At 38.3% G+C, this 18,208-nt stretch overlaps 1 protein-coding gene across 1 annotated transcript in view; it reads right to left on the bottom strand.

Moving 5' to 3' along the window:
- Positions 1–18,208, bottom strand: part of CCDC191 (coiled-coil domain containing 191) — a 91,706-nt gene that overhangs the window by 32,598 nt on the left and 40,900 nt on the right. Inside the window, exons 9-13 of the mRNA XM_077771843.1 lie at positions 8,695–8,959; positions 4,075–4,529; positions 3,194–3,306; positions 994–1,076; positions 204–305 (exon numbers count right to left, since the gene is read on the bottom strand). Coding sequence (XP_077627969.1) covers positions 204–305; positions 994–1,076; positions 3,194–3,306; positions 4,075–4,529; positions 8,695–8,959 — 1,018 coding nt within the window. The remainder of the gene's footprint in view (positions 1–203; positions 306–993; positions 1,077–3,193; positions 3,307–4,074; positions 4,530–8,694; positions 8,960–18,208) is intronic.

Here is an 18,208-nt window from a genome sequence, read left to right as displayed (position 1 = left end):
GTGTACAAGGCAAGAAAGGCTAATCTGGAAGAAGTTACATTTGAGCTACGATCTGAAGAATGAGCAGGTTTTCACTACCCAAGGTAGAGAAAAAGGATAGAGGTGTGAGAAGAGTGTTTGGGTTGGAAGTTCTGGGATGGACCACGGTAATGCACACAATAGGTTTTCACAGACAGGAGGCTGACCAGACATTTGTTACAAACCATTTTATGCAGTCTCCTCTCTTCTCGTTTTTTCTTAAGCTGAGCTTCCTTTTCTTCTGCTTCCCTCTTCTGACGGTCCTCCTCTTGGGCCTTTAACTGGGCCTGATCAAGATTAGAGTCAGTAAAAAATGAGAATGCTGTGTTTGTAAGGAAATAAGATTTTTCATATTGAAGAAAGTCAAGTATCTACAAAAGTGCCCACTCTGTCCCTGGAAGAAGCCTATACTTCGTGATAAAAGTAGAAAAATCCAACCCACAGGTGGTCAGTTGTATAACTTAAAAGTATCTCCAAAATAATCCTCTTCTACTTGGGAAAGTGATACTAAACAAGAAAAGAACATTGCTTTTTTATCAAAAAATGATTACGTTTTAGTTATTTTCACCTGTGAAACACTAAGTTCAAACTATATACAGTGTAGGAAAAATTTCTTCCATTTCACACACGAAAAACCCCCAAACTGTTTATTTTTTCTTCTTAGGTACAAAATTTACTTTCGACAGTCTAGGTCACAACTGTGTAGGATAGGAGCTACTCACCTTTGCAGCTTGCCAGACTGGACATCTAAATCTAAATCTGCCAATCTTCCCAATTGCTGGCTGTTATCAACTTTTATAACATTTCCTTCCTGCTACACTAATGGTGTTGCTGGTTTTTTACCTTTTTTTCCTAAATTTTCAGAGTTCAGGCCAGTGGGTAAAAAGCCATTTCTAAAGTTGATCTAACTCTNTTTTTTTTTTTAAAGACCTATATGAATCCTTTATCTTGCCTGGGGTTTCATTCTTGATTTACCAATTTCTCCTCTTCTTGTTTTTTCTTCCTCTCTGCCAAGATCCGCCTACGTTCAGCTCGCTGAACTGCTCTCTCTTCCATGGCTAGAAAATAGTAACACAGCTCCAATATCAAAAATATAAGGAACACTGCAAAAAAAATGTCTCTACATTTTATAGCAAAATTTAGTGTTATTATTAGGGTTTTCTTGCAGGTTGAATGTTTACAATCTCAGAAACATTTATTTGTTTATAAACATATAAATAAAAAATTCATATAAAATATAAGTTGTAATTGTGATTTATAAATATGTAAGCATATATATTACTTATATACCCCCTCAAATTAAAGACCTAAAATCCTAGCCACAGCAGGGATGAACAATTTGTAAATTATGTTTTTATTTACTTTCCTATTAGAATAAATGTTTACTGATTTACGTAAGATAATGTGCCTTGATGATACTGAAACCCAGAAGCCCAGATTTTTTTTTTAGTAGGCTTCACGCCCAGTATGAAGCCCAATGTGAGGCTTGAACTCATGACCCAGAGATCAAGACCTGAGTTAAGATCAAGAGTCGGACACTTAACCAAATGAACCACCTAGGCGCCCCCAGAAGCCCGAATTTTAATTTGATGATTTTTTTAATGAACGTAGAAAACATTAAATACGTCTGACACAGACTTTGACAGTACAATCAGTCCTCTTTCCTAAGTCATTATACGTATGTCTGCATGTGGAACAATAACAACAACAAACTAAAGTTTAGGGTCATGATGAATACATTAAAATCTAGTTTTAAGGCCTGGATAGATATCCAGACGGGCAGGATGGAATTGTACTAGGCATTTGGAGAACTGGCATCTGAGCGAATTCAAGTGTCAGACTCCTGTTCTTGACAGTCTATTAAATATCGATCCAAAAGAAGCAAATGTGCAAGATGGTCTGATAATATGACTCTGTCATCAGTTGGGGCTTTTACAGGAAGACGGGCATGGGTGGGAGGAGTAAGTTCTGCCCGCCTAAGTCAGCCGATAGTTACTTATGCCACGTTAGAGAGGAAAAATTTAAGTCCAACTTTCAAGAATGAATAAACAAAAAACTCACTAGGCTATTTCTTACAGATATTAAGTGTCTGTTTTGCTGGAGAAAGGATAGTAGGGGAGCTGCAGATGGCGGCAGTGAGGCTGTCTTTAAGGAGGCAGAAATAGACGAGAGGATTAGAGCGAGAGCCCTGAGGAGCAGAGTCTCTGGTAATAAGCTCTTTCCCCATGCTTTCTAGAGCGAATCATTAAAGACTACTTGAAAAGGAGCCTGCAGTTCTAAAATATGATAACTCCTTGATCCAAACAATAATTTTTTAAAAATAAGCACACTGAGCTAGGCATTTCCTGACTATCCTCAGTGGGAGACAAAGATGGCATAGACTGCTGTCCTGGCAGAGTCAACGCAGAGACTGCTATTTCTTCATGAAAAGGAAGGGCTTCAGGCACAGTGTGCCTTCAGATGACATCACTTCTTGTTAGGGCAGCTATCTTGCCATAGCTGAAAAATCATCTGAAAAATCTGAAAAATCAGATTTACGAACCACAATATAACTGAACTGCCAACGTGCCGACATCTATATACAAACATATACAGCACATGTCTATTCAGTATAAATAATCAGCAGACTCACTAGGTGGAGAATGCTTTTCTTCTCACAGCATTATTTGGTTTAAATAATGATTTCCACATGCATCGAAATGTTATTAATGCCTGGTCTGTAGATTTCATTAAAGCCTATCATCAAGGTACAACTCATTATAAGATGATGTAATAACTTGATGTGGATTGCTATAAATGGATCAATATTTTAAGGTTAACAAAGTATAATGTCAGGTGATCTTTATCAGTGTTTGTTGTTAGCAATTACCTAGAGTTTTCTCATTGGTGTAACTGTCCCATTCCCCCCACACCCCCCACAATCCAAATCTTGTATTATGGAAAGATGATATACCTTTCAGTTTTTGTTTTTGTTCTTTTTGTATTGGTTGGGAAAGCCAGGAAGTTTGGCAGAAGGGGCAGGAATTCTGGTGCACTGGTTTCCTCACATGTCTACCTATCTTTGACCAGGTTCTCCCAAGTCTCAAAACCCAAGAGTTTCCAGGATTCAGCCCCAGCATATTCTATTTCAGGAAGGAAGATAACCCCCACCAGACCGCCACCAAGACCGCCCTGCCTTTTAGTATGGGGTGGGGTGCCACCAGCTGCCTTGGGTTCCTTCTGGCTCCAGAGAGAGAATTTTGGGAGTCACTTCTACTACCGTCAGTTCCAGGGGGAGCAACAGGCGAGCTGGGGGTTAAAAAAAAAAGGAAAGCATTCAGACCAATAACCAGCTTTGTTCAAAACTCTCAAGTCTGAGGAATTCAAAGCATTTCACAAATTTTAATTATCTTTACTCTCTAAGATACTACGTATTATGCCCACTCAATAAATTGGTGTAACAAGGCATGGAAAGGTTGAGTGACTGGCCTCAGTCTGCAGTGTGAGTCAGGTGCTCGGACTCCCATCCCAGGGCTTCAAATCAATAGGTATCTATCACCCACTTCTTACCCTACCATTTATCACATGTATGGAGTATGTCTCAAGCATGTCTGAAACTACCATATGTGGCTTTTGAGAAATCTGGACTCTTATTTCAGGCTAAAAGTTGTTTTATCCAAAACAACTACACATTTAAGCTAGGTATTTAGCCAGTCCAGGGGATGCTCCATTTGCACCTGATATTGTCCAACCTGGCTTCTCAGGACTAAACATAATTAGAAACCCAGAAATCAAGTTAGAGCAAGCAAAGAAGCTTTGTTCTCTTTTACTGGTATAGCAACAGGACTCCTCAGACAAAGACAGCCACAACACAAATGCTAACTGTATAACTCACAGGTAGCCAGTAGCCTCAAATATCTACCTGTCAAGTACTGATCACAATGTACTGCGGCTTCTTTGTTTTGAGAGTACATTATAAAAGAAAGGGAGAGATCAAGGTGTCTGGAAGCTGGGCAAAGAAGTTCAGGGGCCTCTCAAATCATGAGTCCAAAGAGTGTTCTGATATAATGGACATACTTTGGAAGCACCTGGCAGGTTCTCTTAGGTTCTTTTTCTCTGGGGTTTGACAGCTGGCAGCTCTGTGCATCTGTGACTGCTGCAGCCCTCTCGGCTGCCCACCGCGCTTCTGCTAACCGCTGGCTTTCCTTCAGCTCCAGAATTGTTTTCTGCTGTTCCTGAAGTTTCTTCTTTTGCTTTTCAATTAACTGTTGCTGGAAGACATGGCGGGTGTGGAAATGACCCATGCATATGGATTTTGCTTTCTGGCTGGTGGTTTTGATCTTGTTGCTACCAGGCTGTTGGAAAGGCTCAACATCCTGGGTCTCATGCTGCTTATCGTCAGATGCATTCAAAGTGACTTGTTGGAAGGGAAACTGCAAGCTGCCCTTTGTTGGTCTTTCTAGGTAAGGGCTGGGTAGGCAATCACTGCTCTCTGAGGGAGACTTTTCCCACAAAGGCGGCCCACCAGTCACCTGAGAGAGAAGGAGCATGTTACAGTTCAGCTAGTTAAAGGACTATGTTGAAGAGATCCAACATCATCTAGTCAGCCTTGTTTGGTTCAGTGGCACAACTGCCCTGTGCTCTTGGCCTGGCTATCTCAGAAGCTAGCAGCCTTGGCTCTGTGAGCTATTCTCAGAATGTGCACTGCTGCTCAGCACGGAAACTAGGTGGGTGAGTGGCTACAGCTGTACAAACCATTGCCATGGGCCAGGACATTTACAATAAGAAAACTGTGCTCTTAGAAATTTCTAATTTGGATAGTTCATTTGTCAATTAGGCAGGATTATTCTAGATATATATGACAGGAATTTTAATCTGCATGAATTAACTCCAAGTTTTTTGGCAAACGATATATTCTCCTTCAAGAACATTTGAAAACTGGGGCACCTGGGTAGTTCCTTTGGTTGAGCATTCGACTCTGGCTCAGGTCATGATCTCACACTTTGTGGGTTCGAGCCCTGCACTGGGCTCTGTGCTGACAACTCAGAGCCTGGAGCCTGCTTCAGATTCTGTGTCTCCCTCTCTCTGCTTCTCCCCTACTTGTGCTTTCTCTCTCTCTCAAAAGTAAAGAAGTAAACATTAAGAAAAAAAATTAAATAAAAAAGAATGTTTGAAAACTAACAACTACCTTTACAAATCAATAATAGCTCTCTGTTCTCAATGCCCCTCTTGCCACTAATAAATTAATCACAGGGTATGTATGTATGTTGTTTATTCACTCATTCATTGATTTTCAGGATAAAAGCCTGGATTAAAGTTTATAGTCTCCAGCTATTCCCAGACTATCTGTGGCAAATATTTGCAAGCCTATGATCAGTGGGCAAATATCTGCATTATATAATAATATCAATAATATAATATTTTAGCATATGTCAAAGCTTTACCATATAACAGATCTCATTCAAAAGACTGAGATATCATACTCATTAGTTCATATAATAAGTTCTATATAGAGGGGGAGGAAAGAGAATTCTTAATCAGAAAAACTAATCCTGACCAAAATAACACATAGTTAAAATGTCTCTTCTAGAATGTCTCATCTGTAAAAGCCTAAGGTCTGATCAGTTTTTGATTCTGCCATCAGCAATGGTACAGGGAGAAAAACACTATGAACTACCTTATATCTTAAAAGCTTTTAGCTCTAAGAGGGTACCATACTAGATATTTTTCATGATGATGAAGATACTTCCTATAGACTCAGCTAAAGTGAAAAATGTGATATATGGAAACTCTGACATGTTAAAGACTAAAAAATAACCTTCTATTTCAGAAACATCAATGGATATGTATTTATGAGAACACCTGCTTAAGTAATTTAGCATCAAGCAGGGTATATGGTTTAGGCCCTTTTAAACTTTGTGATAACAGTGCATTATTAACCCAGCAAGATTGTAAAAGCCTTGGGTGCAGCAAAAAGATTTCTTTTGGATCACAGCAACTTTTCACGGTAAAAATAAGAGAATGAAAGAAAGCTTAATGGTACAGATTATACTTGCTGAAACAGGACTGAATAGGCTGGTGTAATTAGCAAAAATTGTCTGTAAGCTAACTGATAATTTTGAACAATTTCAAGGTATAATGTATGGATTTGTGGTACATGAGTCCCTATGATTGTATAATTAGTGAGCACCTAACTAAAGATTTTATATTTTATTTGTTCATGTTATATTCTACACTCTGGAAAAAATTAGGGCTTATCTAGTGACCTACAGAGTCTATTATATCCTTTTATTTTCACTTGCTTTATTTTTTATAATATATTTCCTTGATAAAATCTTTTTCAGAATTCTTGATTTCAGAGATTTAAAGGCTTTTCCTTCTATTTCTTACATATAGTAAGAAAATTACACACAGTATTTTTTGTTTTATGCAAATAAAAAACACTTTGTTGTCTTTTCTAAATTTAAAGATAACAACAGTGTAACTTTGTAAAGCAAAAGGTTCCACACAGCTATTTCTTAAGATAGAAGACTCTCTTGGGTCTCAATGGAAGTAAAATTATCTAACTGACATAAAGGTAGATAAATTGCCTAGGGGAAGGGACCAAAATGTTACACAAGTCCCAAGCAGCATCCTCATGATAACTCTTTGCTGAGAGACTAGGCTTAAATTAAAGCCAGCCTACTTACTGGTAGAAATCAGGGTAAAAAACAAGACTGGGGCCCCTTTGGTATTGTTTATTTTACATGTCTGAGTTAAGTGCTCAACAGTGTTATGTGGAAGACCAGAGGGGCCTGGGGTGGAGGTGAGGTGGTAGGTGAGGACAAGTGCAAATCAAATATGACAAGTGCAATTATGAAAGAAAAAACTGATAGGATTCACTCTATAAAAACTTAACTCTGTATAGTACCAAACACCAAAACTTACTCAAAAGGACCAATGAAAAAACTGAAAAAAATTTATGCAAAATGTCATAATAAAAGCATCAGTAGTCTAATATAAAGAGCCCTACAAATAAGAAAAATATATATAATATATATATTAATCAATATATTATATATAATATATATAATAATCAAACAGAAAAATGTATAATGGCATGAAGAAACAAGTTACTATCTATCTCCATTTTCACATACATAAATATGTAAATGGTCATTACCAAAAATGTTTAACTTCACTAATAATAAAAAATGCAAATGTTGTAGCAATAATAAGATGAAAATATTTTACCTATCAACTTAGCAAAAATGAAAAACATGTTACTAGACAGGAAAATAGGCATTTCTTTGGCACAAACTTTGTGGAAGGGCAATTTGGTAATCGTCTTTAAAACAGGCATTCTATTTTTAGGTATTTATCCTAAGTAAAGCATTTAAGTAAAAGTGTATGCCTGCAAAGATTTCGTTACAGTGATGTTCACTGAAGCACTGTTTACAATAGGGGCAAAGTGGAAACAACTTCAATGTCCAGCAATAGAGAAAAAGGTACACAGATTCTAGCTTAGGGTTCACAATAGAGCATCTATCTACAGCCATTATAGAATGGTAGTCCTTAAGCAAGGGGTATTCACAGGGCCGCCTGTGAAACTTGAAAAAGATACAGGTGCCCCACAACCAGAAATTCTGATTTAACAGGTCTCATCTGTGGTATACCCTCAATTGAGAACTACTGTTGTAGAAGTGGATTTGGTGGCATAGAAAATTCTCATGTTATATTATAAAATTATGAAGTAGTTTTTTAGGAAAACAGAATAGTTACATAGTTATTAAGAAGAAAGAAAATGGCCTTACTTCCTCTGTATTATATGTTATGAAAAAGTAGATATCTTCAATAAGTTGAAGAAAATTTAAAAGTTAAATAAAATATTAAAGAGAAAAATTTGCATATTCCTGAATAGAGAAAAGACTATATGGCCATATTCCAACATGTTATTATTGGTGGTTACCTCCAGATGATGGAATTATAGGCTACTTTTCTTTTTCCTCTCTCATTTTCTCCTATCAAATTACCATAATTAACACGATTTTCTTATTAGAAAAATAAAAACTTTAAAACCCCATATATAGATACGTGTAAATACATAGATATGTGTATATGTATGTCACAAGCTCATTTGCAAAGGAAATGTCTGATAATCAAGTAAGAGGAATTCAAAAGTTATAAACAATGCTTTATCTTTGTGAAAGATTCTCTCAGTTGTTTTAAATTTTTTTTAATGTTTTATTTATTTTTGAGAGAGGGCTAGAGACAGCATGAGCAGGGGAGGTTCAGACAGAGAGAGGGAGACACAGAATCCGAAACACGCTCCAAGCTCTGAGCTGGCAGTCAGCACAGAGCCGGAAGTGGGGCTTGAACCCACGAACCGTGAGATCATGACCTAAGCCGAAGTCGGATGCTTAACCGACTGAGTCACCCAGGCGCCCCTCAGTTGTTTTAAATTCCCTCTCTATATTATGTCCCTACTGAGTCACAACTATACCAAAATGTATATGTTATATATAAAAAGAAGATTCAGTTCGAGAAAATAAACACTGACTGAAAGGTAACCTTTGTGCACTGTAGACAGCTTTTATCTTTTAGATCATCCAGGCAAAGCAATCTGATAGTGGCTAATATATCCCAGGCTATACAAGTGCAGAGCTCAGATACCAGTGTTTAATAAATACAAGACCAAGCAAAGGAAAAACATTGTACCTCTCCATTTCTTACAGGTGCATCCACCATGGCTGCTGCCTCCTCAAGTAGACTGATGCCAGGTGACCCATTTGCGCTGAGTTTCCCTAGTGATGCTGCCTTCAGCAGCTCATTCATTCTCTTTCTGGTTTCTTCCTTTGTTTGAGCCAGCTCTCTCTTTAGGATCTCTGCATGATGCCAATGCTGCCACTCTGTAAAGCGGTGTCGGAGAACTTGTTTCCGGTTATACTCAGTGGCCAGTTGTTGTTTTCTAAGCAACAAAGTTCTTCCGTTAAAAAGAAGAAGCCATTTATAGCTTGTTAGTTGATAATATAAATGAGACAAGTCTAAAGGAGTCCCAGAAATGTTCCATCTTAGCTCTGGCTTATCCTTTTATTTAAACTAAATGGAATCGCTTATCAAATTCCCTGGTACACAAAGTCTGCTAGTAGAGGGTATTAGCATCTAAGACATTACCTCAGAAGGAATTCTATAATGCCACAAAGACATAATACATTTTTTAAATTACCCTAAAATAGTAAAAAGGAGCAAGAAGAATAGGCATATAAAGGACTACATTTATTTATTTTTTTTAGTTTATTTTGAGAGAGACAGAGCTACCACGTGTGCAAGCGAGTGGCAGGGGGCAGAGAGAAAGAGAGAGAGAGAGAGAGAGAGAGAGAGAGAGAAGCTCCCAAGTAGGCTCTGTGCTGTGAGCGTGGGCCCGAATTGGTGCTTAAACTCAGAAACTGTTAGATCGCGACCTCAACCAAAATCAAGAGTTGGATGCTTAACTGACTGAGCCACCCAGGGACCCCTAAATCACTACTTTTGAAAAGATGAATGCATGACGAAGATTTCAGCTATGCTTGCAAATGAAGACAGATTTGAAAGGGAATGGAACAAGATTTAACAAGCGAACTGTCAATAACAAATTAAATAGAAGACTTACAAAAGTCAATGTGTAACCAAGCGGGTGGATCTTGTGAAAGAACTGAATCAGACACAGGATTTCTAAAGAGAAGGATTCATTTATCAGATCCTTAAACTGAATGAATGAAAACACTAGAAAAGTGTGAAAGGTGTGTCAGAGACAACATACCTGCCCTCATGGAACTCATTCAGAATCTAGTAAGGAGTCTGGTTCATTTTCTTCCTAAGGAAGACCTTCTTCTAATTCCCAGGTACTTCATGACATTAGGAGACACCACTGAGTGGAGTTGAGAAATGCCTGCTACATTCCCTTCCCAAAGGGGATCTCCATTAGAGACATTTCTGTGGCAGCCCTGGAATTCAAGCATGGAGGTCTCTGAGCGCTATCTCTGAGTGGATGATTGTCCCTGAATAAGAAAGCTATGGAGTTTGGAACTTATTATATTGCATCAGGGGTCAGTTTTGAGGTTTAAAATCTATCGTTTAGATACCTACTTGATTTTATCTTGTAAAAGTGACTTGAATATGTTCTCTATAATACTATTTGCATACCCATTTCTGTTGAACATCCATAACGCTTACCTCTCCTCACAGACTCTTTGAGGTTACATTAAAAAAATCAAAGCTCTTAAGTCAATGAATCAGGAGAACATTTCTAGAGTTCTTAAAAGTTTAAGTGACTTTTAAATCTTTTTTGACTGGCACCTACAGTAAGAAAAATGTTACACTGTGACGCAATATACAAGTTTATAGGTGTATGTGTATGTTTGAAACAAAAATATATGTAATTGAAACAAAGTTTCACTAAACAAGATCTACCCTTACTACCAGATGCGCATTCTGACATTTTGGATCTATTCCATTTCTATGAAAAACAGCTCATCTTGAGTCTGATTTCAGGTCCCATTAATGGGTTAAAACCCTTAGCTTGAAAAAGACTGTTCGAGAGTCATAGAATTTAACCTATGTCAGAGGAATTGGATGAAACAACCAATTAGTGAGAGTAGAGTCCACTAAAATAATGAAATTCAGGATAAACACTAACAACAACTCTGCCAACAGTGGGTTTTATTGTACTTAATTGTTTCCTTTTCCTGTATTAATGGTAGGTACTCAATATTTGATTAACAGACTGATGTTTTTGTAATAAAAGTACAATATAGGTGATAATATAAACATTTATACATGGAATTTAATTTGATGGAAATAAATTATCTAATATGGGACTGAATAACCTTGAAATAAAAATTTCAGAGGAAATAGGATAATAAATAAGGTAGCAACGCAGGTAAGAAAAAAAACTCCAAAAATACCAATGTTTAAATAGTGAAAGAAACAGAAAGCCTATAGCACTTTTCTTAAGTAAGTGAAAATCATAAATTTCCACTGGATAGAAGATGGATATTGCTCTGTCTGATTAATGTGAAATTCAATTTACATCAATCTGCTCAGGAAGGGGGGAGTGTGAAATCTACCTGATGTATTAATTTCATGTTTTTATAGCATAAACAGCCAAAAGCGCTCCAGGATTCTGACTGTCATGGAAGAGGTTATTTGGACACTATAAAAAGGCAAAGAGAAAAATGTTTCTACAAGTATAACAAAAAGACTAAACAGTAAGAAAATGGGTAAAAATTACATGTTCACCATAGTGCTCAGAGGCCACTCTATAATGACCATGTAGGGGATTTCAAAGTGTGTTAAAATATCTATGTTTGAGGGCTGTGATGGAGGAGGAGACATGCAGAAGGTAGGGATCCAGACACAAGGCTGGTTTATGCCTGTCCCTCTGCTGTTCACTTCAGCAGAGTGACAATATTCCAAATTAGCTCATTTCTGTACTTTTTAAAAAATTAACACTAAAAACATAAATATTTCTGAAAGTGAAAAATCAATTATATGTCTTAAAAACCTCAATCCGGGGCACCTGGGGGGCTCAGTAGTTTAAGCATCCGACTTTGGCTCAGGTCATGATCTCATGGTTTGTGGGTTGGAGCCCCACCTTGGGCTCTGTGCTGACAGCTAGCTCAGAGCCTGGAGTCTGTTTCAGATTCTGTATCTCCCTCTCTCTCTGACCCTCCTCCGTTCATGCTGTCTCTCTCTCTCTCAGAAAACAAAACAAAACATTAAAACCTCAATCCAGTACAATACTGTGCTAACCAAAAGATATGCTAACCAAAAGATATGGTTTCAGACACAGTTCCCAAGTAATCATAAAATGAAGGACAGAGTTCCCTTTGGAAAACATCCTGTCCCAATATGCTTCCAAATGGGAATTTCTGGCATGTGTATATAGATTGATCATCACACTTACTGCATGCACAGAAAGGCTGTCCCTAAAGACCAAATATAATGGAAAAATCTCCATTTTCCTTCCAATGTAGGGAAGAACCCAGTTCTTCCCCACTGTTTGTCACCTGTGTGTCTTTACCTTTTCAGAGAATACCTTACTTCTGGCACTCTAGTCACGAAACGTGTGGACATTTTTCTCCACAGCAACAAGCAATTCTTGGACACCCAGCAGGGTATCCAAGAAAACTCAATTCTGACACCATCCACCTAAAGACAGTGTCAGATCCCACAGGTTAAGGGGATCCCATAAGACTCTCCCCCATTCCTACTACCTTCAGATGCCAGTCACGAGACCAGGTTACCTATCACCTGTGTTTCTGATCAATTGGCTATAGACTGTAGATTCCAACTACCCCTCCTTAGGTTTGATTAATTTGCTAGAGTAGCTCACAGAACTTAGGGGAACATTTATGTTTACCAGATGAAGAATTCCAATGAACAACCAGATGAAGAGATATATAGGGTGAAGTCTGGGAGGGTCCTAAGCACAAGAGCTTCTGTCCCCGTGTATTTGGGGTATCAGCGTGGGTATGTGTTCACTTGCCTGGAAGTTCCCTGAACCCTGTATTTTGGAGATTTTAAGGAGGCTTCATGGTGCTATAATTGATATTAAATCCATTTCAGTCTTCCTTTTCAAGAGAATGGGGGGTGATATAGAAGACAAAATAATAGAATAATGAATATAATAATGATGCAGAAAAAAAAGGGAAACTAAAGCAAAAGAGCACATTATAAGAACTGGAGAACTCAGTGACTTATTAAAAAGGAATAACATCGGGGCATCTGGGTGGCTCAGTTGGTTGAGCGTCCGACTTCGGCTCAGGTCATGATCTCATACTCGTGAATTCAATCCCTGCGTCAAGCTCTGTGCTGACAGCTCAGAGCCTAGAGCCTGCTTCAAATTGTGTCTCCCTCTCTCTCTGTCCCTCTCCTGCTCGCACTCTGTCTCTCTCTCTTTCTCTCAAAATAAATAAACATAATAATACAAATTTAAAAAATAAAAAGGAATAACATCTGAATCATAGGAGTCCTGGGGGATGAAGAGAGAGAAAAAGGGGTAGAAGGTTTTTATGTGAGCAAATTATAGTGGAAAACTTTCTTAATCTGTGGAAAGACATAGACATCAAAATCCAAGAAACACAAAGAACTCCTATTAGATTCAACAAAAGTCAACCATCAACAAGGCATATCATAGTCAAATTCACAAAATATACAGACAAAAAAAGAATTATGAAAGCAGTAAGGAAAAAAAGTCCTTAACCCATAAAGGAAGACAGACAGGTTCTCAGCAGACCTATCCACAGAAACTTGGCAGGCCAGAAAGGAGTGGCAGGATATATTCAATGTGCTGAATCAGAAAAAAAAAATGCAGCCAAGAATTCTTTATCTGGCAAGGTTGTCATTCAAAATAGAAGGAAAGATAAAGAGTTTCCCAGACAAGAAAAACTAAAGGAGTTCATGACCACTGAATCAGCTCTGCAAGAAATTTTAAGGGGGACTCTCTGAGGGGAGAAAAACATGACACAAAACAAAAAAAGACCAAAGGCAACAAGGACAGGAAAGGACCAAATAATACCACCAGAAACTCCAACTCCATGAGCAACACAATGGCAATAAATTCATATCCTTCAGTACTTAAACTCTAAATGTTAATGGACTAAACGCTCCAATCAAAAGACACAGGTTGTCAGAATGGTAAGAAAATAAGATCCATCTATATGCTATTTATAAGAAACCCATTTTAGACCTAAAGACACCTTCAGATTGAAAGTAAGGGGATAGAGAACCATCTATCATGCTAATGGTCACCAAAAGAAAGCTGGAGTAGCTATACTTATATTATACAATCTAGATTTTAAAATAAATACTGTAACTAGAGATGAAACAGGGCATTATATCATAATAAAGGGGCCTAGCCACCACAAAGAGCTAAGTATAAACATTTCTGCCCCTAATGTGAAACACCCAAATATATGTATATATCAATTAATCACAAACATAAAGAAACTCATTGATAGTAATACCATAATAATAGGAGACTTCAACACCCCACTTACAGCAATGGACGGGGATCATCTAAGCAGAAAATCAACAAAGAAGCAATGGCTTTGAATGACACACTGGACCGGATGGACTTAACAGATATATTCAGAACATTTCATCCTAAAACAACAGAAAACACATTCTTCTCCAGGGCACATGGAATGTTCTCCAGACTAGATCACATACTGGGACACAAATCAGTCCTCAATAAGTACAAAAAGATCAAGATCATACTGTGTATATTTTCAGACACAACACTATGAAACTTGAAATCAACCACAAGAAAAAAATGTGGAAATATAATAAATACTTGGAGACAAAAGACCATCCTACTAAAGAATGAATGGGCTAACCAATACAGTCTCTTTAGCAAACTCAAAGTGTTGAGAAAACTGGACAGTAACATGTAGAAGAATGTAGAAGAATGAACTTGAAACACTTTCTTACACCATATATAAAAATAAACTCAAAGTGGATGAAAGATCTAAACGTAAGACAGGAAGCCATCAAAATCCTAGAGGAGAAACCAGGCAAAAACCTCTTTGACCTTGGCCAGGGTAACTTCTTACTTAACACATCTCTGGAGGCAAGGGAAAGAAATGCATAAATGAACTATTGGAACTTCATCAAAATAAAAAGCTTCTTCATGGCAAAGGAAACAATCAGCAAAACTAAAAGGCAGCGAAAGGGAGAAGATATTTGCAGTATCTTCTAATATCAGATAAAGGATTAGTGTCTAAAATCTATAAAGAACTTTCAAATTCAGCACCCAAAAAACAAATAATCCAGTGAAGAAATAGGCAAAAGACATGAATAGACACTTTTCCAAAGAAGACATCCAGATATGGCTAACAGACATATGATATCATTCATCATCAGGGAAATACAAAATCACAATGAGATACCACCTCACACCTGTCAGAATAGCTAAAATTAACAACTCAGGCAACAACAGATGTTGGCAAGGATGAGGAAAAAGAGGAGCCCTTTTGCACTGCTGTCGGAATGCAAACTGGTACAGTCACTCTGGAGAACAGTATGGAGATTCCCCAAAAAATTAAAAATAGAACTACCCTACAGCCCAGCAACTGCATCACTAGGTATTTATCTGAAGGATACAGATGTGCTGTTTTGAAGAGGACATGCACCCCAATGTTTACAGCAGTGCTATCGACAATAGCCAAATTATGGAAAGAGCCTAAAAGTCCATTGACTGATGAATGGCTAAAGAAAATGTGGTGTACACACACACACACACACACACACACACACACACACGGGAGTATTATTTGGCAATCAAAAAGAATGAAATCTTGCCATTTGCAAAAACGTGGATGGAACTGAGGGTAATTAGAGAAATTACTGAAATTAGAGAAAGACAAATATCATATGACTTCAGTCATATGTGGAATTTAAGATATAAAACAGATGAACATAAGGGAAGGGAAGCAAAAATAAAAACAGGGATGAGGACAAAACACAAGAGACTCTTAAATACAGAGAACAAACTGAGGGCTACTGGAGGGCTGCTGGGTGGGAAGATGGGCTAAATGGGTGAGGGGACATTAAGGGGGACACTTGTTGGGATGAGCACTGGGTGTTACATGTAGGGGATGAATCACTGGGTTCTATTCCTGAAATCATTATTGCATTATATGCTAACTAACTGGATGTAAATTTAAAAAATAAAAATAATAATAAAAAAAGAAAATCATAAGAAGAGAAAAGTAAGATAAAAACAGAGAGGGAGGCAAACCATAAGAGACCCTTAAATACAGAGAACACATTGAGGGTTGCTGGAGGGGAAGTGGGTGAAGGATGGGCTAAATGGGTGCTGGGCATTAAGGAGGGCATCTGTGGAGATGAGCACTGGGTGTTATATATAAGTGATGAATCACTGGCTTCTACTCCTGAAGCCAATACTACACTCTATATTAATTAACTTGAATTTAAATAAATTAATTTTAAAAAATTAACAAAATTTAAGTTAAAAATATAAACTATAAAGGTTTAAATAAGAGTTTAAATATGAACCATGCTGTTTATTTTTTTTAACTTTTTAACATTTTAATTTATTTTGAGAGAGAAAGAAACAGAGCATGAGTGGGGGAGGGGCAGAGAGAGGGAGACACAGAATCTGAAGCAAAATCTAGGCTCTGAGCTGTCAGCACACAGCCAGACACGGGGCCCAAACTCACAAACTGTGAGATCGTGACCTGAGCTGAAGCTGATGTTTAATCGACTGAGTCACCGAGGTGTCCCTGAACCATGCTGTTTAGAATCAACACCTGAATTGATACTTAGTGATCAGTGCATGTTCTAGAACCTATAAGTCAGAAGAACACTGATTAGATAAGGGATACTAGATAAGCACCTGGAAGTTTCTAACCCTCAGATTCCTCCTAAAAATGGTGTCACCCTAAAAAAAAAAAATAAAAAGGATGCTTTACATTGCTTGTCCTACAGGATTTTTAAAAAAAGATCTAATTCACACACACGCACACGCCCGCACACACACCCTTAAACATACAGAACAAATTCTCATGGAAGATAACTCTGCTTCAGGACAAAACTACTAGATATCTGAAAAGTGTCTTGAATTTTTAAAAAGGATATGAGAAACGATAAATAAATAAGCACACACTAGTGATCTGAGTGCTGAAATCTGACACATGAAAACAGCAGTGGTGCGAGCAGCTGCACTGCGATGAGCAGGAGCAGGAATGAATGAGCTGGTGCATTTAATAATGCACCAGGGAGCCCCCAGGGAGAAAGCAGGAGCTAACACAATTCTGTCTTAAAGAGTTTTGAAGTGAGCCAGGCAGTACAAGTCCCTGCCTCTCTGACAGACAGATGAGGAGCCTGACCAGCTTCAGAAGCGATGCAGTTTCTGGCCTCTTGCCTTCATACCCAGCTGAGCATGGAGGGAAGGGCGTCGAACATGATTCACAGAGGGGCTCTGTAAGTGACTGCCCAAAAGAATGCTCAGATGAGGAGTGGGAAAATGGGGCTATCTGACCGTCTATTTTCAACTCAGCCTCCCTTCTTCTAGGCTAGCACGTGGGCTCACCACAGCCTGCTTCCCCACAAGCTGCCTATGTGCTGGTTTACCAGTTTTTCCCCCAAACTGAAAAACGCCCTCTTCTACTTAGCCACATTCTGTCTCTCTCAGAAGATGGGGCCCATGAATTCCTATTTTTAAAAAGCTCCTCAGGGGATTATAATGCACAATAGCCAAGTCCATGTCACTCTTGAGTATTTATCTTATGGTGCCTTCTGTTGCAATTATTTTTAGTAGTTGGGTACCATGTTTAACTTCACTTAAATGGAAAACTCCTAGAAGGCAAGTATTTAACACTTTTTTCAATCCCCTCTCCCTGTACTTAGGAGAGAGCCTAGTACCCAGTAAATGTCAATAACGCTGGCTGGCTGAAAGAATAAATTCTATGAAACAGAATGAAAGAATGAGTGAACAAATGAATGCCATGGTCTGAGGGATGTCAAAGGGCCAGTTTTCCCACTGGCCTGCCACAGTACCCTCAAATCCCCCACACTTACATTTTGGGCACTGTTTCCAGACCACGCCTGCTAAAGTATATGCAGTTTCCTGAGGAATAACATCAATTGAGGATTACAGTGAAAAAGGATGATGGGCTTGAGGGACAAAGGGAAGAGAGAAAAGCATATGTGGGGCAAGGCCCAGAGTTCTGGTACAAGACAGAGCAGGATAGCAGGTAATGTGGAGGCTAATGAGGGGAAGACAGAGGTGCTTCTGAGGAAAGAATGAGAAATCAGGGGCTGAAGAAGGGCTGGTGGAGGATGTTGAAAACAAACTCTGCTTCTTCCTAATTTTGTCTAGGTCTGGTCATAAATTTAAGAGAGGAAGGGAGAGAGGAGCAATGGAAGAACTGAAGCCAGCTTTCGCACGTGAACATGCTGAACAAAGTAAAAATACGGTTCAGATTCCAACATCACCACATCAAAGGGTCTACACCTAAGCATGTGCACCAGGGTTTTGTTTTATAACCTAAGCCAGTGAATTCTCAGGTTTGGGAATATTTGTTAATGTTGAGATTATATTATAATGTTGTATTGGAATTTTATAGCACCATTACCATAACTGCTTTTAAAAGAAAAGAGAGAGACAAAAATAGAAGAGAGAGGGAACAAAAGAAAATTAAAGAAAGGACGAAGGAGAAGACGGAAG

This window comes from Crocuta crocuta, unplaced genomic scaffold (genome assembly GCF_008692635.1).
Source record: "Crocuta crocuta isolate KB4526 unplaced genomic scaffold, BGI_CrCroc_1.0 scaffold56, whole genome shotgun sequence".
NCBI lineage: Eukaryota > Metazoa > Chordata > Mammalia > Carnivora > Hyaenidae > Crocuta > Crocuta crocuta.
The sequence above is the reverse complement of the archived record's forward strand: the minus strand, read 5'-3'. Positions and strand labels throughout refer to the sequence as shown.